The 24,789-nt window shown below is 34.8% G+C and overlaps 12 protein-coding genes across 12 annotated transcripts; 8 read left to right on the top strand and 4 right to left on the bottom strand. All coding sequences in view use genetic code 12, as the record gives it.

The window, feature by feature from the left end:
• Positions 1-210: 210 nt before the first annotated feature.
• On the bottom strand, positions 211-588 carry CAALFM_C111580WA (uncharacterized protein; the record flags this gene model as incomplete). The annotated part of the gene is made up of 1 exon (XM_707936.2): positions 211-588. The coding sequence occupies one exon, from the start codon at positions 586-588 to the stop codon at positions 211-213; it is 378 nt and encodes a 125-aa protein (XP_713029.1).
• Positions 589-813: 225 nt separating this feature from the next.
• On the bottom strand, positions 814-1,427 carry CAALFM_C111570WA (uncharacterized protein; the record flags this gene model as incomplete). Its single annotated transcript, XM_019475159.1, has 2 exons — positions 814-1,316; positions 1,397-1,427. The coding sequence occupies 2 exons, from the start codon at positions 1,425-1,427 to the stop codon at positions 814-816; spliced, it is 534 nt and encodes a 177-aa protein (XP_019330704.1).
• A 161-nt stretch (positions 1,428-1,588) lies between these two features.
• Positions 1,589-2,680, top strand: CAALFM_C111560CA (uncharacterized protein; the record flags this gene model as incomplete). Its single annotated transcript, XM_707937.2, has 1 exon — positions 1,589-2,680. One exon carries the CDS (start codon positions 1,589-1,591, stop codon positions 2,678-2,680), a length of 1,092 nt encoding a protein of 363 aa, XP_713030.2.
• A 185-nt stretch (positions 2,681-2,865) lies between these two features.
• On the bottom strand, positions 2,866-3,426 carry GAR1 (H/ACA snoRNP pseudouridylase subunit; the record flags this gene model as incomplete). The annotated part of the gene is made up of 1 exon (XM_707938.2): positions 2,866-3,426. The coding sequence occupies one exon, from the start codon at positions 3,424-3,426 to the stop codon at positions 2,866-2,868; it is 561 nt and encodes a 186-aa protein (XP_713031.2).
• Positions 3,427-3,823: 397 nt separating this feature from the next.
• CTA3 (Cta3p) lies at positions 3,824-7,816 on the top strand (the record flags this gene model as incomplete). The annotated part of the gene is made up of 2 exons (XM_019475158.1): positions 3,824-3,839; positions 3,942-7,816. 2 exons carry the CDS (start codon positions 3,824-3,826, stop codon positions 7,814-7,816), a joined length of 3,891 nt encoding a protein of 1,296 aa, XP_019330703.1.
• A 589-nt stretch (positions 7,817-8,405) lies between these two features.
• Positions 8,406-9,566, top strand: CAALFM_C111530CA (sulfonate dioxygenase; the record flags this gene model as incomplete). The annotated part of the gene is made up of 1 exon (XM_707940.2): positions 8,406-9,566. The coding sequence occupies one exon, from the start codon at positions 8,406-8,408 to the stop codon at positions 9,564-9,566; it is 1,161 nt and encodes a 386-aa protein (XP_713033.1).
• A 515-nt stretch (positions 9,567-10,081) lies between these two features.
• ZCF3 (Zcf3p) lies at positions 10,082-10,669 on the top strand (the record flags this gene model as incomplete). Its single annotated transcript, XM_707941.2, has 1 exon — positions 10,082-10,669. The coding sequence occupies one exon, from the start codon at positions 10,082-10,084 to the stop codon at positions 10,667-10,669; it is 588 nt and encodes a 195-aa protein (XP_713034.1).
• Positions 10,670-11,452: 783 nt separating this feature from the next.
• On the top strand, positions 11,453-12,403 carry CAALFM_C111510CA (uncharacterized protein; the record flags this gene model as incomplete). Its single annotated transcript, XM_707942.2, has 1 exon — positions 11,453-12,403. One exon carries the CDS (start codon positions 11,453-11,455, stop codon positions 12,401-12,403), a length of 951 nt encoding a protein of 316 aa, XP_713035.2.
• A 283-nt stretch (positions 12,404-12,686) lies between these two features.
• ARO7 (chorismate mutase) lies at positions 12,687-13,493 on the top strand (the record flags this gene model as incomplete). The annotated part of the gene is made up of 1 exon (XM_707943.1): positions 12,687-13,493. One exon carries the CDS (start codon positions 12,687-12,689, stop codon positions 13,491-13,493), a length of 807 nt encoding a protein of 268 aa, XP_713036.1.
• Positions 13,494-14,969: 1,476 nt separating this feature from the next.
• BTA1 (Bta1p) lies at positions 14,970-17,228 on the top strand (the record flags this gene model as incomplete). Its single annotated transcript, XM_707944.2, has 1 exon — positions 14,970-17,228. One exon carries the CDS (start codon positions 14,970-14,972, stop codon positions 17,226-17,228), a length of 2,259 nt encoding a protein of 752 aa, XP_713037.1.
• A 770-nt stretch (positions 17,229-17,998) lies between these two features.
• On the bottom strand, positions 17,999-19,636 carry PHO84 (phosphate transporter; the record flags this gene model as incomplete). Its single annotated transcript, XM_707945.2, has 1 exon — positions 17,999-19,636. One exon carries the CDS (start codon positions 19,634-19,636, stop codon positions 17,999-18,001), a length of 1,638 nt encoding a protein of 545 aa, XP_713038.2.
• Positions 19,637-23,657: 4,021 nt separating this feature from the next.
• Positions 23,658-24,443, top strand: DPP1 (Dpp1p; the record flags this gene model as incomplete). Its single annotated transcript, XM_708697.2, has 1 exon — positions 23,658-24,443. One exon carries the CDS (start codon positions 23,658-23,660, stop codon positions 24,441-24,443), a length of 786 nt encoding a protein of 261 aa, XP_713790.1.
• Between the last annotated feature and the right edge of the window lie 346 nt (positions 24,444-24,789).

Raw genomic sequence — 24,789 nt, 5'->3', positions numbered from 1 at the left:
GTCTTTAATCCTTTCAAAACCCCCAACTGGAGTAAAGAAAGAGTCAAAAAAAAAGAAATTTACAGCACAAGAACGAGAACAAAGTGCAACTTCTATTTCTTGTCAATACGACGACGAACCAAAAGCCAATAATACAAATTCACTATACATTAAAATATTACAAATATTAACCTAATACTACTTACATTAAGCTTTTGTTTTTTTTCTTGCTCAAAGCAAGCTGGTATCCAAACGGACTTTGTGACCTAACCATAAGGCATGTTCCGTGTGGTCCTTGAGATCACCCTGGTCGGTCCGTGGATGAATTAAAACAGATAATGGTCCATGGTTCAACTGGAAATAAGGAACAACAACTTTGAAAATTTCAGGATCTTTGAAATCCAATTCCCACATTCTAATTGGATGTGGACCAATTGGTTTTTCCCAAAACTTGTAAACTCTTATCTCTCCATTCTCAATTTCTTTGGCAAAATCTTTTAATACTTTCTCCCTTAAAGCAAAAGCCAACTTTTCTTCCTTCTCATTACCATAGTATGTGTGCACATCATATGACTTGATGCCACCGTAAAATTCGTGATCTTCTCCCATGTTCTAAATGTATCGCAAGACTAGATATAATTTCAAACTTCTCAACACGGTATGAGGAATTATAAATTGTGCGATTTATAAATCGTTTTATATGAATTTTTTCTTGTGTCTATTATTTCATCTAACTACTCTTTTTTAACCCCAGTGCATCGTTTTTGCTGACAAATATTTGTAATATTACTGAATTGTTTTTCATGTACAGCAACAATCAGGAGACAATCCTCTCTAGTGTTTTACATCTTCTAATTGAATGTTAACGTAATCTTCATTTGTAAATGATTGAGTATCAGCTCTCTCTCGAATATCTAGGGAGTTCTGGTCTGTGCTTTCCTCGCCGTCATCTTCTGATGCTTCAATGATATGTGTGTTTAATTGTCTGTAACTACTCCTTTTATGTCTGGCCCTGTTTTTACTCCAAGTGACATAACCAACACTAATCCCCAATCCTAAAAGACTCCCTAGGATATTGGCCACTATATCATAAACGTCAAATACTCTTTTTGGGTTGACTAGGTTCTGTATTATTTCCAGACCCACACTTCCGCCAAATGTACAGATAATTAATGTGATGTTTCTCAACACTTTTAAAGACTTGTACTGTGTATCAAACACAAAGAAAAACTCCAAGGTTAAAAGGCAAAATGTTGAAAAGTGAATTAGCTTATCGTAAGGTAAATGGATCAGTGCAAAGCCCAAGTAACAGGCACCGATAAGTGAGAGGACAAATACTGGGTAAAACAATTCGGTTAGTACAACATCAAGAAAACTTAAAAAGCAACGTAAATGCACAAGTTTAGGTGATACGTACAAATTAACACGGGATATCTAATGGATACCATATTGATGAGCTAGCCAATTACTATCAAAAAAAGAGGATTAGTTATGGGAAGTATGTTTCATGAAAGACCAACTTCTTTTGCAGAAGAAAAAAAATCCAAAACCAGAAAAATAATCCTTTATCCATCGAGCTCTATATAATCAGAAGTACTTCATAAAATCAATGAACAGGTCAAATTTACATCTACATTTTTTTGTACAGAAAAGGTGGAACTCTATAGACTATTTACTAAAGTCTATACCACAGTCTCCGCGAACTACAAATATCTACCAATCATCTAAAAGCTCAAAATCTAAAAAATCTAAAAATCTACCATCAGAAAGACAACTCAAGTCTTATAGAAACAGTATTGTGTCGCCTTTACGATTAAATGAAATATATTCTCCTAGCTGGCGTACATCGTACAAGGAAAATGATTTAGTGAAATCCTGTCAATTTTTCGGAAATGCAAGAGTTGAATTAGACTGGACATTGGCAGACTACGACGAAATACCCGACGTTAAATATGCAAAATTAGCAAAAGAAAGAGAAGAGAAATTAAGTAGCATTGATCCATATTCCAGAAACGAAACCACTGAATCCATGTTAAACTCTAGAAAAACTTTTGGTATCAGACCAGAACTATTGCGTGCCCTCCCAGAAGTGCTATTTATGGGCCATACAAATGTTGGAAAATCTTCTTTAATCAACGGCCTCCTAGTAAAAAACAAGTCTATTACGGGACCCACACAACTAGCATATGTCTCTGCACGTGCTGGTTTCACTAAAACCATCAATTGTTTCAATTTCTCCAAGAAGCTCAGGATAATTGACAGCCCAGGTTATGGAGAATACGGAGATTTGAAACAGGGAAAAGTTGTTGTGGATTACATATCAAGGCGTCATCAGTTAAAAAAAGTGTACGTGTTAATTGATTCTGTTGAAGGATTTCGTGAAGAGGACTCGTATATCTTCAATTTGTTAATAGATGAAGGAGTGCCCTTTGATATTATATTTACTAAAGTGGATAATGTGGTCCTGAAATATATTCCTAAAAATGCATTTGAGGCGAACAATTGCTATGATTTGATTCAAACCTGTAATGATCGAGTAGTGGAACACTATGGAAAGCTCATCACTAGTTCTGGTCTACAGGATATTGCCATGACTCCAACATTTTTGTTTAGTAATGCCAACACCAATAAATTTTTACCTAAGCCTGCAGGAATGAATGAAATCCAAAGCAATATCCTTGATAGTTGCAATTTGCTTTGATCTTGATATTGGCGTGTTTTTGACTTTGGTTATAGAAAGGCTGCTATTTTTTTCTTCTTACGGCTATATCAATCAAACATTTTAAAACTCTTTCGTTGTTGTATATAGAAACTAGTTATTGTGTACATAAGTGTATAGAGAAATGCTAGTGTACAAAAAAAGGAATATTGCCAGACCATTTGATTCTAAAATCTTCCTCCTCTTCCTCCTCTAAATCCACCTCTACTGTTTCCACGGGCACCTCCACGACCACCACCTCTTGATGAGAAACCGCCACGACCACCGCCTCTTGATGAGAATCCACCACGGCCACCACCTCTAGAGGAAAACCCACCACGGCTGCTTCCACCAGCAGACTTTCCACCAGTTTTTCTCTTAGGTTTTGGACCCACGCTTGGTGGTTTTGGCAAAAATCTTTCTAATGGTAATAATTTATCAGGACCAATATAGAACTTGTCTCCTTCTTTGAAAGATTCTGCTTTAACACCTTCTGATGGCTTAATTGTAAAAAACACTTCGTTTAATGGACCCAAGATTTCGTCCACTTTCCCTACTTGTGTCTTGTTTTCCAAATATATTGGGGCATTGAAGTATGGAATTTTAACATTTATAGAACGACAAACAATGTCACCTTCGCAAGCTTGCATGAATGAACCCATCTCTAACACTGTATCTGGGGGACCGTATTGAACGGGACCGGATCTACCTCCGCGTCCACCTCTGAATCCACCTCTGCCTCTATTCATTTTGTATGTTGATGCAGATTGTAATGTATAAATATTAAAGAAACTGTAGTATAGTTATTTTCAATGAGCAAAAAAAAAAAATTGGTGAAAATTTCGAACTCATCGAGACATTCTCAAAGACTTTTTGAGACAATGTCGTATTGATTGTATCGGTTATTGAGGATATAATGGGGGTCGTGCACTGGTGCTGAAATCGATCAATTCAATACTGATTGAAGGCTTTTGTTTGTTCGTTCCCCCTATAATGTCAGAAAATAAACAAATTCCAAACAAAAAAAACATAATCGTCATTATCAACAGTATCAGCCACTATTTTATATTCATTTTCTTTCATAGAAGACAACATTATTTTGATAAATCTGAATAATTGGATTTTTTGATAAAAGGAAGTTTGATTATGAGTATCTCGCTGTGTATGTATTGCATCCCCCTTAATTGTCTCATTCTTGGAACTTTTCCCATTATATTCCGATCGGGTATTCAAAAGTAGTATATACTAACAAGTCAAAAAATAGCTACCCCTACTTTTAAGGTGGGTCTTACACCAGAAGAGAAAAAGTTATACACACAATTATTCAAATCATTGGATCCCGAAAATACCGGTGTTGTTACTGGTGAGAAAGCAAGAACCACCTTTGAGAAATCTGGGTTGCCACCTTCTATTTTGGGTGAAATCTGGCAAATATCTGATCTGAACAATTTGGGGTTTTTGAATCAATTTGGATTTTGCTATGCAATGAGATTAATTGGGTATACACAGTCAGGACAACACCCAGTGCCAGGGTTAGCAGATGTTCCTGGTCCGTTGCCAAAGTTTGTGAATTTGAGTTTACCACAGCAAAACAATTTACAGCCACAGTCGACAAACAGTTCGTTTATGTCGTCACAACCAAATGCTTCTATTCCACAATCGGCCGCTTCTCAAGATTCTTTTGCTGCTGTTTCTCCTAACGACTATCAAAAGTTTTCTCAATTGTTCATCAAGACCGTTGGGTCTGCTCAAGGTGATTTGGATGGGTCAAGAGCAAAAGATATTTTCTTGAAAGCCAAGTTGCCAACTACAACTTTGGGACAAATTTGGAGTTTAGTTGATAGATACAATACTGGGAAATTGAATGTCGGTGGATTTGTGATTGCAATGTATTTGATCCAAGGATTGTTAAGTGGACATATTAAACAATTGCCTCCATTTTTGCCTGAATCAATTTGGAAGTCAGTCGAGCAACCACAACAGCAACTGCATCCAGCAATTGCTGCTCAGAACACTCTGCAATCTCGTCAAGTGTCTCACAGTTCTATTAACTCTCAGCTGACTGCAATTAGACATCCAACTACCAGGGACGTATCATCTACTGGTGAATGGATTGTTACTCCTGCAATGAAACAACAATATGAATCTATTTTCAATAATCTTGATAAGGAAAAGAAGGGTCGCTTAAACCCAGACCAAGTCGCATCATTTTTAATGACATCGAAGTTGAACCAGCAAGATTTGGCATTGATTTGGGATTTGGCCGATATTCAGAACTCGGGATTTTTTTCAAAATTGGAGTTCTCTGTTGCGTTATTCTTAGTTAACAGGAAAATTGCTGGTAAGCCCTTGCCAAATGTTGTTCCAGATGAATTACTTGTTTCATTAAAACAAGAACCAGTAGCTTCGCACTCTTCAACTGTTGGTTCGAGTAGTTTGGAGTCCCAACCCCAACCCCAACATCAACAACAACAGCGCCAAGTTTCAGACATTCAGAATAGTTCAGTTCCTGTTCAATCACAATCTATTGCTAAATCGAAATCCTCTATAGACGATTTGGTTGATATTTTTGGGAGTTCCGATGCTGCTGCAAGCAATACTCCTACCGCTGCACCTCAAGTGAAACCGGAACTTGTACAGAGAGCATCAAGTAGTGACTTATCACATGCAGAAGTACCAAGAATTCGTAACACCTTGACTGGTTCTTTCAAACCAACTTCAAGTTTTGGTCAGTCGTTGATGCAACAGCAGGAGACCCGACACCAGTCACTGTCATCAAACTTGGCATCTCCAGTCGAAGAAAAGAAACAAGTTCAAAGCTTGTCTACTGGTGAAAGAGCAGTTTCTCCTCAACCTCAGCAACAACAGAAATCTGTCAATTATGAAGCGTTAAGAAGTGTTCCTCCACCTCCTCCACCACCATCGCAAACACAGCCTTCACTCCAAAAAAGGGATAGTGCTCCTGTGCCTGGTGCTGTTTCTTCACCAAATCCTTATACACCTTCATCGCAACAACCATCTGGTGAAAGGTCTTTGTCGCAACGAGCCCCAAGCAGTAGTAATGATGATTTGTTGGCAGACCCTGCTATTTCTGGGCAATTATCGCAAGCCACCTCTGATATTGCTAATGTTTCAAATCAAATAAAATCACTCACTAGTCAAACCACTAACTTACACGAAAAGAAAACGAGAGCTGAAAAAGAACTTCAAAGAATTTTAATTACTAAATCCGAGATCGAAAACAAGTTGAAACAATTGAGGGCTTCTTATGACAATGAAGTGAAACAAGTGGAACAAGTTGAGGCAAACTTAGCAACCGCTAAAGAAGAAACTGAAGCATTGAGATCAGAAGCATCTATTGCTGAAGCAAAAGTTAACTCCTTGTCGGGTGAGTTACATGAAAAACAAGTCGCTATGGAAAGTTTGCAGAAAGAAAATAGTACTTTGAAAGAAAAATTGGGCAGTTTGAATGCAGAGATAGTTGAGCTTGAAAAGCAAGCTGCTTCCAAAAGTCAGGAAACCCATGCTTTGTCTAATCAAGTTGCTGTAAAGAAATCACAAGTTCAAGTTGCCATAGTCAAGAGTGAAGAATTGAAGAGTAAGATTGCCGAAATTGAAGCTTCGCATAAGCAATTGCAATTGGACTTGGATAATGCTGAAAGAGAAAGATTGGACTCGGAAAACCGTGCCAAGGAGTTGCATGCAAAGTCTGTCGAGTTGGAACAAAATAAACCAACAAATCCAAGTGCCGGCATAACTGCTACTATTGGTGCTGCTGCCGTTGGTGCTGCCGCCGTTGTTGGTGGTGGCGTGGCAAGTGTAGTTCATCACCTTTCTGCTGGAAGTACTGAATCAAGCGACTCTGGATCAAGAAATGACCCCGTTGAACGTTCTGTTAAGGAAGAAACTGAGTCTGATAATGACGTAGAAGAAACTAATGCTAGGTTCCCTCAATTACAAGTCAGTGAACCTGCTGATAATGCCACAAATACAACCTCCTCAAATATCACAGATCGCGCTACTGATGATGAGGAAACCCCTATAACTTCTCCAAGCAATTCCGATTTCCAGTTCCCACAGGGAAACAATGCTGCTATTGTTGGTGGTATGGTAGGCATGCCTGGCGTTTTGGTTGGAGTTCAAAGAACGGAATCTTTGACTTCCAGTGTGCAGAACAATGCTGCTTTATCTGTGCGTGACGATAATATAGATGAAATTAGTGATCGTGAGACTTTAGAAAATGCTGATAGTAGTGAAGAAACTGCTCCAAATACTGCAAACACTGGCAGCTTCGACAGTGCTGAAAGACAGCACCTTGAAGGAAGTGATAAAGGCTCTTCTTCTTTTGAAATTGTTAATGCCGAAGAAGCAAGATCTCCGGAGCATGGGAATGATGAATTTCCTCCTATTAGAGAATTGGATTACCAAGAAAGTGACTCGTCAGATGACGGAGAGGATCAAACATTTGATGATGCTGTTGATAGTTTACAAAAACAAGAGAAACTGTATCAAGGAAGTAGCACGGTTGGTAGAGAGGTTGATTCTGCTCCTTCTGAGAGGGCTCAATCTACAAGGGATTCCAACTTTGATGATTTCGACTTTGATAATTTGCAGCCAGCAGCTCCAGAAACTGAAACAAATGAGAAAGATTTTTTCAATGATGAATTTACTAATTTAGAAGCTGCTAATGTTGATAATGCAGGGGATGAAGAGTTTGGCCAAGAGAATGACGAGTTTGGTGGGTTATCTGAAGATTTCACCAACTCCAATGCACCAGACTTTAGTCGTCCAGAAGAATCTAGTACTGCTCCCTTAGAAGGAAATGATGAGTGGGAGCAATTATTTGCGGGATTTGGAAATTCGCAACCTCAACAAGAGGAGCAATCTCTGGGTGATATACCGGCGTCAGGCTCGGCTCGGGTATCGGAGCCGCCTAGTTCTGTGTCGGCTCCATTGACACGCGACCCGCCAAGATATGAGTCTCCTCCGACTGCACAACCTACCAGAACATCTTCAAATGAGTACGCTATACAAGAATTGGTGGGGATGGGTTTCGATGAAAACACAGCAATCGAAGCTTTGAAGAAAGAAGACTGGAACTTGGAAGCTGCTACAAACTATTTATTGGACACTGCTTAATTGCTCTCCTTTTTTTTTTTGCGTCGTTGTCCTTTACCTTTCGTGCTTTTCTGGTTTGGTCTGATTTTGTTTTTTATTATTTTAACTGTACTGTTGTTTATAGTATTTGAATAACTGTTTGAATGTATGTATATATATTGTGCACAAATGGTTTGTAGGTGTATGTGTATGGTATGCGTAGATTAGGATCCTTGAGAGATTTTGTTACCCCATATTTTCCTGAAAAAATAAAAAAACGTACTCTGTATTGTGTAGATTGCATCATTATGAGTTGCTTATCTGAAAAACTGTGGCATTGTGATAAAATGATATCCACCCATAAACTGATTATCGCTACCAAGTATAGTTGGCTTACTAATAAGCAGGAGCAAAAAAAAAAAACTATGGCGCTCGGGTCAAACTTTATACATTTTCCACGCGGTGTGGATTAAGGTGTGTATTTGTATCTATTGACTATGCTTATTACAAATTAATATAAATAACTGGCTAGTTCCTGTTCCCCTGTAGAGGATAATGTGGATGATTTCTTAATAGAAATAATAACTTGACTAGCATAGAAATAACACACATACTCCCTTACTATAAAATAATGGCACAAAGATTTGGTAATTCAGATATTCATTTCAATAAAGATTTTGATGAAGTTGATGCAGACGGTGTATTGGTGATCAACAAACGTAACAGAGAACAAGCAAAGTATCCAGATTTTTTACCATCCTGGGATCCAAGTGACAAATTACCTCCATTGAAATTTGAAAAATACATTGATCCTGGTTCAAGAGCTGATCCTTCTTTCCCAAACTTATTTCCTAAAGATGGTTCACATAAAATCAAAAGAATCACTCCAAAATTCGGTTCTGAAATTGATGGTGTCCAATTATCACAATTGAATGATAAAGGGAAAGACGAATTGGCTTTATTCTTGGCACAAAGAAAAGTATTATTGTTTAATGAACAAGACTTCGCAGATAAAGGACCTGGTTTTGCTGTTGAATTTGGTAAATATTTTGGTAGATTACACGTTCATCCAAGTTCAGGTTCTCCTCGTGGTCATCAAGAGTTGCACATTACTTACAGAAGACCTGAAAAAGGTGAATTACAAAGAGTGTTTGCTCATCGTACTACAAGCGTTGGATTCCATAGTGATGTTTCGTATGAAATCACACCTCTGAGATTTACACTTTTCCAAGTGTTAGAAAGTGGTGATGGTGGTGATACTGTTTTCGTTGATACAGTTGAGGCTTACAATAGATTATCACCAGCATTCCAAAAACGATTGGAAGGTTTACATGTCTTGCACACTTCAGAAGATCAAGCGGCCAACTCTGCACACCAAGGTGGTGTTGAAAGAAGAAAAGCTGTTTCAAATATTCATCCATTGGTAAGATTGGACCCTGTCACTGGAGAAAAATCTTTATACGTTAACAAAGCTTTTGGACGTAGAATTGTTGAGTTAAAGAAAGAAGAGTCTGATTACTTGTTAGATTTCTTACATAATCATATTGAAAAGAGTCTGGATTTACAGTTGAGAGTCAACTGGGAACGTGGTGAAAGAAGGAAGGTTGCTTTGTTCCACAACAGTGGTGTGTCCCATACAGCAACTTTTGATACTAAAGAAGGTGAGGTTAGACATGCTTACAGAATTTCGGTTTTAGGTGAGCGTCCAATTCTGAATTTGGAAGACTTGAATAAAGAAGATTACACTCCTGGAGATTTAGCTGATGCCTTGAGTGCAATCAAACCTATTTAGCGTAAATGTTTAGTTAAGTATTAAGTTTTATGATTTTGTGTCTTCCATTGTACTATACGGCAAAGAAATAATTTCTTGTAAAAAGTTTTCCAGAACGAATGCCAAACTAAAGAAGAAGAAGCAACTGTTCCACGACGATGAGGCACCAAATAAAATCAAAAAATTTGACATAATCTTGGGTGCGCGTGGTAGCGCGTCAAGTGGCACTCAATTTCTTTTCTTTTTTTTTTTTTTGATGGGTTTTTGCCATTTTCGCTTAGTTGTGTGGTGTCACCTTCCGAAAAAATAACTTGGTTCTGTGTGAGTTGCCATTTTCGCAAATGTTTTTCCACAAATTGCAATTGAAAACGAGCGGTTAATCAAATGACTATTACCATTTACAACCATAAACAGAAACTACACATTTTAATAACATCCTTATGTTTCGAAAAAGCCATACGAATTGAAAAAATTTCAAGACTGAAAAAAAAATTTTTCACTTTGACTTTCTTTCATCAATCATAGTATCATTCAAGATGGAGTTGAGTTATAGATCGTATCAAAAGGTGTTGAATATTTCATTGAAACCAAAAACAACTCACGCCTGTTCCAAAAAGGCTACCGCTGCCGCAACCACAAAAAAAATCGCCAAACCAAAGCGTGACGAAACTCAAATCAAACGCAGAACTAAAACTGGTTGTTTGACTTGTCGAAAGAGAAAGAAGAAATGTGATGAAGATAAAGTGAATGGCAAATGTCAAGCCTGTACCAGAAACTTCTTGGATTGTTGTTGGCCAGACCCAAACACTATTAAGACCAAAAATACCAAACCACAACAACAAGCACAACAATCTACAGAAGTGAAACCACAAATAAGTCCAGTAGTAAGGCCCAAAAAATGTGATATCAACTATTTACTACACTCTCAACCTGAACCTTCAACTCCAGTGGCTACAGTTGTTGCTACTCAACCTAAAGTGCATATACCATACCCAAGTCCCACATTATCTCCTGTATTTACTGAAAGCAAGCCTAATAGCGAGGTTAGTTCATTTGCTTTGCCTCCAATCTATAGTCCAAACTACAAACTTCAAACTAAAGACAGTAATGTGAGGTCAGTATAGAGATTTTAAATAGTCACTAATGTAATGAAATGAAATGAAATGTTAATTTGAAAAAATCGGTATTAGTAAGCGCAGTACATAATGCAAAAATAAAGCATCTCTGATAACACTCTTGACAGGAAAGATTGTTATCTATGGAATACGAACATCACAGCGGCACAGGTATTAAATGTATCCCTTTCAATAAACTACTGCGACTCGAAGAATATCTATCGGGAGAGGGGTGCATTTATTGTTATTATTTTAGATAAAGTCTTGTTATTCATTCTAAATTGGTTGTTTTTTTCTGCAAAATTACTGCTACCCAATTATACACAGAATATTTACTTATTCTATAAACCAAAAGAAATGAATTCTAGGTAATAGAAGAGTTTGTGTTAAAATGTTCATCAATTAAGTCACAGAAGTATTCAATTCATCTTGGATAAAGTTTCTGCCAGCTATAGTACAACAATAGTTTTAAGACTGGTTCCAGTCACAACAACCAGTGCTCCTTTTAATTGTGCAAAACTTTACATGAATAAGTTGAAGCATCTGAATAACTCCCAAAGAAGCCATATTTTATACTGCAAATAGTACAATAGGACAGGGTTTCACCCATTGAGCTATATTCTTATTACTGTTTTTGTGTGAAATCAAACCCCGACTTTCGCATTCTAATGAAATAGTTGACAGATTTGAACTAATTTTTCCTCACAAATTGAATTTGTTTTCTTCGTGAATGCGCTTATCTTGATTTATTGAATTTCCTTTAACTTCACTTGATACCCACTCAACCCCCTTATGTTATCACTTTTACAAAAACGAATTGCTGTAACAATAAACAGCAATCCAGCAATAAGCAAAGCCCATTATGCTACTGCATCACAAGAACCTATAGATCATCATAAACGGTTTCAACTTCATGAATGGCCAAAGTCCGCAAAACCTTCGGCATATGAGATATTTGGATTAACTTCCAAAGATATGGGGATGTCAACATTAGAGCTAAATAAAGTTCTTAAAAGAAAATATTTAGCATTAGTGAAAATTTATCACCCTGATACATCCCTTTCCATTCAATATAAAGGTGGTGAAATGACCGCCGAAATGAAGAGGAAACGATTTGATATGATTCAAGAAGCTTATGATATATTGAAGAATCCTAGACGTAGAACGGCATATAATCGGTATCAAACCACTTCATGGGATCAACAGGGGCATTATTCGGGAAATGGAGGACAATGGAGTAAAGAGAATTTTGAAGCTTATAGAAGAGCCCATGCTCATAGAACAAGATATAATTTTGAAAATGATGAACAATTTTGGCTGGCTAGTACCTGGCAAGATTATTATCAAATGAAGTATAATAGACCTCCACCAACAAAGGAAGAATTGGAGAAAAACAAATACAAAATCTTATTTGGGGTTATTGCTGTTGGTGTATTAGGGTTTGGATTACAAATAATGAATGCCATAGATAAAACAAACCAGTATTTGCTAGAGACTCATCGTTTGAATATGAAATCTATGAAAGATTTGAATGAAAGTTATGATAATTATGGTGAAGGTTATAGTGATGCTGATAAACTTAGAAGGTTTTTGATAAATCGAAGAAGCACCATGAAACTGAAACGGGAAGAAGAAGGGGTTGAAAAGGAACCAGAACCTAGTGATCATGAACTATTAACAAAATTTGCCAGGAAAAGAGTAGATATATGGGATAGAGAAGAGGGCAATAACGGGAAGCATTGATTGGTTAAAGTATAGTAGTATATATTCAATAATATATGTTTTACGTTGATTTCGAAATCCCGGGGTAATGTATATATTGAACAACAGAGAGTAAGAAAAAACGATGATAGGCAAGAATTGTTAAAAATTGACAGAAGAGATAAACAGACCAAGCAAAAAAAATTTACTATTATTTTTGTTGTCGTCCAAAAATTTCTTCGATTTTTTTTTTTTTAATTCTCCAATTTTATGGAATATTCTCCACAATAAAGCTATTACAATTCCAACAGAAACAACACCAGCCATGGATTTTATGAAACCAGAAACTGTGCTTGATCTTGCCAACATCCGTCAAGCATTGGTAAGGATGGAAGATACTATTGTGTTTGATTTAATCGAAAGATCTCAATTTTTCAGTTCCCCATCAGTTTATGAAAAGAATAAATATAATATCCCCAATTTTGATGGAACTTTTTTGGAATGGGCTTTGTTACAATTGGAAGTTGCTCATTCTCAAATCAGACGTTATGAAGCACCAGACGAAACTCCATTTTTTCCAGATCAATTGAAAACTCCAATTTTACCGCCAATCAATTATCCTAAAATATTGGCCAAATATTCTGATGAAATTAATGTTAATTCTGAAATAATGAAGTTTTATGTTGATGAAATCGTGCCGCAAGTGAGTTGTGGACAAGGAGATCAAAAGGAAAATTTGGGTTCAGCATCAACTTGTGATATTGAATGTTTGCAGGCTATTTCCAGAAGAATTCATTTTGGTAAATTTGTTGCTGAAGCAAAATATCAAAGTGATAAACCATTATATATCAAGTTGATTTTGGATAAAGATGTTAAAGGAATTGAAAATTCAATTACTAATAGTGCAGTTGAACAAAAAATTTTGGAAAGATTAATTGTCAAGGCTGAAAGTTATGGGGTAGATCCATCCTTAAAATTTGGACAAAACGTACAAAGCAAAGTTAAGCCAGAAGTAATTGCAAAATTATATAAAGATTGGATTATTCCATTGACCAAAAAAGTTGAAATTGATTATTTGTTAAGAAGATTGGAAGATGAAGATGTGGAGTTGGTTGAGAAGTATAAGAAGTAATTATTGCGAATCCAACCTTGGAGGACAAGGAAAATTCTTCAACTGCACTGTTATTGTCTTACTGGGTTTGTTGTATATCCCATACGTTTGTTGTAATGCATGGGCGACAGGATACTGAATTGGGTAAAAAAGATGAATAAAGTTGTAAGAAGATTTTCGAAAGACTAAACCGGCTTGAAAGTTTTCCTTCTTTTTTTCATAGAAAAAGTGAAAAGGAAAATCATTGTGGAGTTGATTGAAACGATACTAATTGAAAGTTTAATTGGAGAAAGAATTTCATAACTATTGTTTAAATTTTAATTGACATTCTTGGGATTGAATAGATTTTTTTGTTGGGGAAACCAACTTCAGACTATGTTATATTGAAACTTTTTTAGACTAACAACAGAATAGACATATATATATATATACGCGGTAATTCAAAAGAAGTTTTGCAATTGTAGTTATAATTGATGATGTTAGTGTAGTAGTTGTAGTGTTCTGTCTTGGTGGTAACACAATCAACAATTTCCCGAGCACCACTTAACAATAAGAAGTAACTATGCAATTCAACTTTCAAGACAAATCAATGAAATTGTTGGAGATAGTTTTAAACTTCTCCAACAAATAAATTTACGGTTAGGTATACAACTGCCAAACTACATTATCAATTGACTCAAATGCATGTGCAAATATAAGTCTTGGTTATAAAGAAAAAGAAAAACAATCGCAACCTCTGATTGATGGGTAAATATTTTGATGGGTTGAAAACGTGCTTGGCTTAGAAGAAGCACAAACATCAATAACAACAACAACAACATCAGTAGAGTAGTATTGTGAAGGTGAATTTATTGTAGTGGAAACTAGATAGTCGTGTGGGGTGTAAATAAAATCTGTGGTTGGATTTGATAAAAGCAGTGGGAGAGAGGCCCACGGGTTCACCTTTTAAAAATAGTTTCTGAATTTTCACTCGCACTTTATTATTTCTGTCTGTCTTTTTTTTTACCTCTTTTGATAGTTAACTTAACTTTCTTGTACTATATATTTTCTTTTATAATAAAACGTGGTTATATTGATCCACACGTACCTATTTAAAAATATTTTATATGTTTTATATGTTTGATGTTTTAGACTTCTGTGATAATGAAATTTTCCAGATTGTTTGAAATAACAACTCGTCTTGGGTTATGATTAAATTAAATCCTCTCCTTCTCTTCAACAAAAAATACTGAACAATAAATTTTAAAAACTATATAAATACTTCAACAACAACCCATTAACCAAAAATACTTTTTTTTTTCACAAGAAGTTGTTTTATATTTATATTTATATTTATTCTCATTCTTACTCTTATTCTATTTGAAAGCTTCCTTTATATATTTGTTTTCAATTTGTTTTCATTTCTCATTCTTTTTATATTCACTTTTGCAGCCGTTTGAAACACTACAAAGTTTACTACTACAATTTTTTTTTTTGGTGAAACCAATTTGCTTCAGAATGTCAGAATTCATAGTTGATTTGTTTCCTTCAGAAATCTCCAAACTTTATTTGTTCACTTCATTTTCCGTCTTGTGTGGAGCAGTTTTCTTTTCTGCCAAAGTCAACAAGACCATTAACTCAGTTTTAGTATTTTGTTGGGCTTGCTTTATCAAACCGTTAATTCAGAAAAAGACTAAAGGTCCAAACAAAAATCAACAACAATCTTTAGAGTCATTCTACAAGAATCAAGCTCATATTTATGATAACACTAGAGAATTTTTGTTGAAAGGTAGACAAGAATGTCTTAGATTAGCTATTTCCCATTTACCCAAAAAGAAAGATCTTATTTGGATAGATATTGGTGGTGGAACTGGTTCCAATATTGAATTCATGGATGAAATTAGTAAAATATCTGAAAACTTTAAAGCTGTTTATTTGGTTGATCTTTCCCCATCTTTGTGTGAAGTTGCTAAGGCAAGATTTGAAGCCCATGAATGGACAAATGTTCATGTATTAGTTGCTGATGCCTGTGATTTTACTATTGATTATGATAGTGCTGATTTGATTACTTTTTCTTATTCATTGTCGATGATCCCAACTTTCAATGCTGCTATCGATAATGCTGTTTCTAAATTAGATATGGAAGGTATTATTGCCACTGTGGATTTTGGTATTCAAAGCAGTGACACCTCAATGGGTCGTATCAATACTGTTGGTGGGTTGGTTAACAGGGACATTCCTTGGATATTACGTAATTTTTGGAGAATTTGGTTTGAAGCTGATAAAGTGTTTTTGGATTCTTCAAGAAGAAACTATTTGGAATATAAATTTGGTACCGTCAAATCTTTGAATTCATACAACAAGGCTTTGGGTAAAATCCCCTATTATATTTGGATTGGTTGTGATAAATCAAAATCACACACCATTTTAGAAAGATTGAATTGTTTAGCCACTGAATCCCCTTACCTTGCTCCAACTACAACTCCAATCGCTAATCAACTTGAAGATATTCCAATTTCTAAAGGTCATGAAGCTGCTTTAATCAACTTGCAAAAAAATTTACCTTACCCATCAATGTACTATCAAAAGGAATATTGGAGAGTCTACTATGATGAAATGAATCCATTGTATGAACAATTTAAAAACCAATACATTTATGCTTTCACTTGGGAAGATCCTCGTGAAGATCATAAACTTTTGAATTTTACCAGTGATGATACTGTTTTGGCTATTACTTCAGCTGGTGATAATATTTTGAGTTATGCTAGTTTACCAACACCACCAAAAAAGATTCATGCTGTTGATCTTAATCCATGTCAAAACCATTTATTAGAATTGAAATTGGCTAGTTTTAGATGTCTTTCTCAAGAACAAATTTGGTCAATGTTTGGTGAAGGTAAAATCGAAAATTTCAATGATCTTTTGATTGATACTTTGGCACCGCACATGTCTTCTAATGCCTTCCAATACTGGATGGATAAAGGACCTAAAACTTTTTCTGGTAAAGGTCTTTATGATACTGGGTTTTCTAGATGGGCATTAAGATTATCAAGATATGTTTTCAAAGTTTGCGGTGTTAGTAAATACGTTGAAGAACTTTGTGCTGCAACCACCATGGAAGAACAATTGAGAATTTGGAATGAACATTTGAAACCAACTTTATTTAATCCTGTGGTTGGTTCATTACTTGTTGGTAATCCAATGTTTTTATGGAAAGCTTTGGGAGTTCCAGCTAATCAAGCAGCTTTAATGGGACCATCTGTTATTAAATATGTTGTTGATACTTTGGACCCAATCATTAAGAGATCGATGATTTCAAATGATAACTATTTCTACTATTTATGTATGATGGGGAGATACACCAAAAACAATTGTCCAGATTATTTAACTACAAAAGGTTTCAACAGATTATCTAGCACTGCTGCTACTGCCAGCGGATCATCTCCAATTGACAACCTTAGAATCCACACTGACACTTTAAATGAAGTGTTTGGTAGATTAAAAGAAAAATCAATCACTATTGCCATTATCATGGATCATATGGATTGGTTTGACCCTAATGGTAGAGATGCTATTAATGAAATTACTGCTTTGAAAAGATGTCTTGCCCCAGGGGGTAGAGTATTACTTAGATCAGCAAGTACAAAGCCTTGGTACTTGAAAACATTCAAGAACTTGGGATTCCAAGAAGAAGAAAATGTTGTTCGTCAACCTGGTTCAAGTATAGACAGAGTTAATATGTATGCCAATTGTACAGTTTTAACTCTCGTAGATTAAATAGTTAGAATATAAGTTTTGTTATATATAAATTGTTAGTTGTAGTCTTGGGCTTACTTCGGAAGTGTACAGCCTCGGCATATTGATGAAAATATTAAAGTATTCTGTTGGTTTTGATAACAGACGCGTATCTAAGCGCATACAAATGGCATTCTTGATACTTTGTTAGACATGCGTAGGCAATTTAGTTACCGTGTTTTCACTTTTGAAATTTTTAGTAGGACATCTGTACGGTATGAACCTTGTAAGCGCATGGTGTGTGGATGCTTTTTTAATAAGAATATCCCCTCTTTATGTGGAAACTACTTAACAAATCAGATAAGAGATGTATTCAAACGTTTACACAAAGCAATTATAAAATAAAACCTTCTAAATAACGTAAACGTTTAATGATGAACGGCCCACGTTTTTTTTTTTTATTTTGGTTTCCAAACTGAAATTGATCTTCAATAGTCAGTACTTTAGATTGTGTTGTGAGCCATACCCCCCCATCAAGCAAGGAAGATATGGATAAAACAATCTTCATCATCTACTAACCCCTCTTTTCAATCCATATGTTGAAATCGATATAGCAAGAAATTAGACATTCCCCATCACAAAATCAAATCAAACACTTGTTACAAAAAATTTTTTTTTTAATAACCAAACCTTTATTACGAAATACGAATTAAACTTCTCTATTTAAAAACTTATAATAAAGTGAAAAAAAAAATATACAATTAAATTAAATTAAATTAAACAAAACAAAATCAAACAGATAGAAATGAAAATTAGTTTTTGACTTCTTCAGAGTCATATGGTTCTTCTTGTGTGGCAAATCTATCTCTACCCAATTTAGTAGTATCAACTTCACCATGACAAGTTTCAGAAATTTCTTCTAAAGTTCTTCTAGCAGTTTCTGGAATCAAGAAAGTCAAACCAATACCAAGCAACATGAACAAGGCAAAGATTTCCAAGACGTGAGGTAAGAAACAATTCTTGTTTTCTTTAGAACAACCGTGGTTAACCAAAGTACCAATACAAGTTTGAGCAATAATGGCACCGACTTTACCAGCGGCAGCAGATAAACCATGAGCAGTAGATCTGTATCTAGTTGGGAAACATTCACCTGGGACAATAAAAGTAGTGGTGTTTGGACCAAAATTTTGAAAAAATTGGGCAATGACGAACAAACCCAACAAACCATGATTACCAATCTTGTGGTAACCGAAACCCATGATACATAAGATAATAGTCAACAAGATGAAACCACCCATTTGAATTGGTTTTCTACCCACGGTATCGATAGTGGCGGCAGACACCCAATAACCTGGTAAAGAACCAGCACAAACTAAAATCAAGTTACCAGCAGCAGAATTGTATAATTTTTCGTAAACGTTACTTTGACCAGCGTAACCGATAGTTTGTAAGATGGTAGTAGTGTTCAAACCTAAACCATAGTAGGCAACATCCAACATGAACCAAGAACCAGCAGTACCCAACAAGATCTTACCATATCTCCATTGACCGAAATGAGAACAGAAATCTTTGAAAGAAGCCTTTGGTGGAGCAATTTCTTGAGCATGGACATCAATGGCAGCTTCAGCGTCAGCAACTTTTTCAAGATCATCGTGTTCGTCGACATCAAGGGCATATCTTGGAGATTCAGCAATAGTCAATCTATAGTATAAGGCAATACAACCTGGAACACAACCGAAACCAACAATGATTCTCCACATTTGATCGGCAGCTTTTCTACATCTACCAACACATTCAGATCCTTTGTTGGCAATGATCAAGTCATCTTTGTAACCGGCAACACAAATCATGGCAACAATACCGGCAAACACTTGACCAAGACCTTGATTGGAGAAGACAGCAGCCATAATAGCACCTCTCCATTTGGTAGTAGAGAATTCTGATGAGATAATAGAAGATAATGGATAATCACCACCAATACCAATACCCATTAAAATTCTTATAGTTGAGAAAATGGCCACAAAGTTAATAGCAGGGGAGGTACCCAAAGTACATTGGAAAAGGGTAGCAAAAATCATGATAATCAATTCCAAACCATAAATCTTTTTACGACCGACTTTATCGGCAATAGAACCAAAACTGATTTGTCCAATAACAGTACCAACAGAAGTAGAAACCTTAATCAAAGTAGTAGTAGAATCTGGAATAGTACCATTCCAGTAAACGTATTGTAACATATTCATTGACAAATTAATGGCAAAGATATCATAAGAATCAGTCATGAACCCTACACCAGCAATCAAAATCATTTTAACTTGAGTCCATCCGAAACCAGCTTTATCAATTTCTTCTAAAGCCAATCTTCTTCTTTCTAAAGGGTCTTCGACATCGGCAAATTTACCCAAATAATCTTTGAAAGCGGTTTTACCMMCCACCTTGGGATACTTCATTAGTGTGAGSYTTGAATTTCAGCAACCATCTTTTTGTAAAAACTATAGTGTTAGTTGTAAATGTGATATAGCAAAAAGAGGGGGGAGGGTATGTATATACGCAGGAAACCCAATGAATAAGTAAATATGAAGGAAAATAAAGTGAAATAACAATTGAGATATTGAAATAGTCCTTAAAGAAAAGAAGAAGAAGAATTATAAAAAAATAAAAATTTCAATAATTTAAGGGAATTGTTTTAAATATTTATATATTCTAATTTGAAGTATATATTTATTATATTATTTCATACAAAATATATAACGAGATATGCAAGAGATTTCTTTTTTTTTTTTTCCTTTCCTTTCTATTAGGGATGAATTTAATTTCATAAGAGAGTTTTAATTAAAATGAGTTTTTATTTGAAGGCTGCGTTTTCTTGGTGATGATGATACTGATACTTTTCAGAAATTATTAAATTTTGTGTAAATTGAATTTTAGTGCAAAAAAAAAAACTATAATTTATTTTGTGTAATTCAAGTCTTACAATTTTTATTTTTTTTTGCTTCTTTTGGGAATGTTCCTGTAAACTGTAAAAAATGGAGAATAGAGTGAAGTTGAGAACAAAAAAAATTTGAATATTTTATATCTGGTAGCTATGTCAAGGTTAATAATCTATGAATTGGAGGATTAAAAGGGTGATCTCTATAAGGGTTGGATAGTTTGGAGTGGCATATAGGGAGGTCTGGGTAAGACATGAGTGTAGTTATCTTGAATGGGGAGGCAATTACCAACCAAACATGGTACACTAATCATTTACATGACTAAATCGAAATGTAATAATGCATCTAAAATCATAAAGTATTTAAAACTAGAATGGCAACATTTTTATTATTTCGTTTAGCCAATCCAAGTAATTGCCCATGTGTACAACAATTTAACATACAAACGAGATATTTCTTTTTATTAATAAAAAGTTTTTAGTTTTATGCTTTACAAGTTTTGTAATTATTAGATTTTTTGGTTGACAAACCATCTTTCCGCCTTTTAGTAAAAGCAAACAAGTCCTTTTTTTAATGCCGTATGAAAAATCTCCAGAATGTTCAAACTTCGGCTGCAAATCACTACAGTTTTGGTTGTGTTTTGGGGATTATGTACATGTGACGAGTGAGAGAATGTCCAGCATAATTGATCAACGGCAAACACAAGTGTAGAATGCTGGTAAGATCTGCTCCTGACTGTCGTGAAATCGAGTTGATGTCTTTTGTTTTGAAAAGTTTAAACCTCGTCTTTTCGTAAAAAAAGGCTTGTAAAACAATGTCGGTTAGATTGACCGATAAACCGGCTGGCTCAAATGGCTGATTGTTTTGGGTTGAGAAATACAATAAGGTGTTATTGTTGCAAATGAAGTTTAATTCGGTTAATAAAACAAGAAGCTGAGTTAGGATATTTTGGTTTATTCAAACTGCTGGAATGGTAGTAGAACTTAAGCTTTCTTGGTGTGCCATAACCGAATACAAACAATTGGAGTGAATGAAATTGTTCAAACATAAAGAGTTGATCTGGTAAAACATTGGTTAGTAATTTTACATTTTGGCCGGTTTTGGGAAATACAAATACACAGAAAGTAAGCTAGGCTTGTTCATGGCAAAACTCTAATTAAAGTTTTATTTTGAAAACTATATTATTTAGAATTGAATCTTAAATAAAAACACCAACACTGTTGGGATATTGTGATTACTATTGTTGGTATTACCAAAGTATATAGCTAATTATAAAATCTTGGTTGAATAAAAAGAAATTGACTATTTTATGTTTCTGCAAGTTTTCATCGATTTCTGTTACATATTTTTCTTCTCTTTTTCTCTACTTTAGATTGTTTCTCCATGTCAAAACCCATGGTTGTTGCTTTTTTTTTTATTTTCTTGGAACGTCAAAGGGTTTCAAAGTCTTGGTATTGAAATAGAATTACTAAGAAAAAAATGGTAATGTTTAAGGGGGTTGTTGACAGAACTGCTTTGTTTTATTGCAAAATCTATATTGGTTGAAGAACTGTTGATAGTAAACGAAGTTATCAATTATTTTTTTTTTTTCAGCAATTGAGTTCAAATATCTAATCTGTAAAAATGCAAGACGGCACAAAATTATGCATATCATTTTGTGTCAAGGTCCCCACGTGTGCCTGTTCTAGTTTCTATTTCTATTTCCATTTCTTTCTTTTTTTTAGAGAGAGATAGAGAGAGATTTCCAATTAGCAGCAGTAATAACAGCCACTATCATCATACACGTGCTCTAGTTTTTATTTTTGTTCTTTTTTCCGCAATGGACTTACATTTACGTACAAGAAATTTATTTATTAACCACACCACTACTACTGCTCCCACGACCTCTCCCTCCTTTCATGAGTTTGTTTCTGTTTTCTATATTCCGCCTCTGGTCTTTAGTGAGATGAGATACTCTTTATATTTATGTTAATTATTTATATGGTACAAGTCAGTAGAATAAGAAGTTTTTTCAAAACTGTCGTTCCGATTGAAGATGTTTGACCGAGTATACAATACTGCTTGAATATGTAAAACTCGAAAAATATAATGTTACAAAAAACCCTTACTAGACCTAAACTGACCTTATAATACTTGCCGTTACGAATATAATTTATTAAGACAATTAAATGAACTGAATAGATTAAGTAAGTCTTCACACGAGTGTTAATTTCATAAGAATAATCCAAGAAAAAAAAAATGTCTTCAATCTGACCAAGAAAAAAAAAAAATGGAAATTAAGGAAAAATCTACAATTCCAATCTTTGTGGTTGGTTACTTGGTTTTTTCTTGATAATAGTATCTCCCTTTTCTCCAATCTTGTATTAGCTTAACTAATCAATCCACATTTTGCATTTTCAATCAGAACTGTCAATATAATTTTCTTGGTAAATTGAAAAAGCCGGCATCAATAAAGTGTACAATATGGTATCACAAATGACACCTCTCTTTAAAATGTTTTGCCTTTTTTTTTTTAGTGTTAACATAGTAAAACTAGTAGTGTGAATTTCAGTGATATCAAGAGCACGAGGGAGGAGGAGGAGGGCCCACGTTTCTTATCTTTTTTTAATTAATTTACGTTGAATGCAACTCATACTAAATTGACATTATGTGCGCATAATAAAATTTTTACATCTTGCATTTTAGTTGTAGTATTGTTTGTTGCAACCACAAAATAAAGAGAGAAAGAAAGAAAAAAAAGTTCTCTTAAGTCGTAAATGGTGTATGTTTCGCTAGCTGATGTGGTCTTACCATTAAGTATTATTATTGATTGTAAAGACTAGTATGAATGTTAAGACTCTTGTGCCATGTTTCCAAATTGGGAATTACTAAAAGTTGGTGCTGTTTTTTTGTAAAACTTTGTCTCGGGAGATATTCCGTGGGTAAGATTATAAGCACACGTGTAAGTAGTAAGGAGGTCCGTTGTAAAACCAGTGCTTTAACTCGATGATTCAGATCACAATTGTTATAAACAAAAAAGTCGACTTTAAAGGACAATGTTATGAATTGATTGTTAATGAGGTGTATGGGAGATTGTATTCAAAGTGGTAAACGAGGCATAAACTCTTGCCGTGAAAAGTTCATGTAACTGTTGTCACAGACTTTCATTGATTCACACATACTTTGATTGTTGCAAATAGATGTCTTTACACGTAAAGAAAACGCGTGCGCTGGCTGTGTAATAGATATTTTTTCCGAGTTTGTTCAGTAAAGAAATCTATCTAACACATTTGGTCACTTCCCATTTTTTACTATTTATAAGGCGATAACTGGACAGTCATCATAGTATTATAGTAGTAGATATATTAACACCTCTATAGCATTCTATAGATAAGCCTTCTATCAGCGAAACAGATTTGACCACATGTTTTGTTTTTTTCACTGGTATTGAAATATGCAGGAATATCAAAAACAAGTTGGTGTTCAAAATATCTAACAAAAAATAGAATCCAGCAAGATTTGATCTTGGACACTGACTAACCTATTCCACCAAATCCTCTCAATGCTTCAAATCTACTTTACTTCTTCCAAATTCAGGAAATTCATACCTGATTGGATAGTTGTTATACTTTTGGTTATAATTTTCTTCCAAGTTACAGAAGTAGCTCAACCATTTGCACGACAATTCTATATCAACGATCCAACAATTTCTCATCCATTTGCAACCCAAGAACAAGTAACCGATAACCAATTATACCTATATTCAGTGTTAATCCCTAGTCTTATAATAAGTTTGATTTCATTGTATCTTGGAGAATCCAATTTTGAAAAATTGCATAATTTACAAGTATCTTGTTTAGGACTTTGGTTAAGTGTCTGTGTCACTTCCGTGTTGACAGATGTGTTAAAATGTTGGATAAGTAATCCTCGACCTGATTTTTTAGAAAGATGTGGACCACAAAAGGGAACTCCTGAGAATAAATTGGTGGGAATTGAAGTTTGTACTTCACCATTGGGTCCAATGTACTTATCTGATGGATTAAAATCAACTCCTTCAGGACATTCTTCAATGGCATTTTCAGGATTATTATACTTGTCATTATGGTTGGTTGGACAATTTAAATTGATTCAAAAACGTAAACTGATAGGTTATGTTTTGATTGCAGGATTACCTATTTTGGTAGCAGCTTATATTGCCTTGAGTAGAACTCAAGATTATCGTCATCATTTTTTCGATATTGGTTTTGGCAGTGCAATTGGTATTGTGTTTGCTGTGATATTTTATTACAAGTATTTCAATTCGTTAAGTGATGAAAGTTGTAATGTACCGATAGATTATAAAGATTAAATTTGGTTTGGTTTATATGTTATTTAGAGATTATTTGTTTTTGGTAGTTAACATTTAAGAGGTTTCGTTAGATAGTTATGGATAAGATTGTATATCGAAATAGTAAGCAAGATGGTAGTAAGCAAGATAATAGAATTGAGGAAAAGTAAACAAATCTATCGCTAATGAAATCAATAAGAAAACAGGATGAGCCATAGATATTGGGTCATGACAAATGTTTGCCATCCTATAAACTGTTTGTGGTATTGCAGCCAATCAATGTAGATATGTATGAGACATCAAAGTTTACTTCTTGTTAATTAGTATTAATAGTAGTTTTGAATCAAAAGAGAGTTTCTTTAAAAAA

The sequence above is a fragment of the Candida albicans genome, chromosome 1 (genome assembly GCF_000182965.3).
Source record: "Candida albicans SC5314 chromosome 1, complete sequence".
NCBI lineage: Eukaryota > Fungi > Ascomycota > Pichiomycetes > Serinales > Debaryomycetaceae > Candida > Candida albicans.
This window is presented reverse-complemented; position numbering and strand designations above follow the sequence as displayed.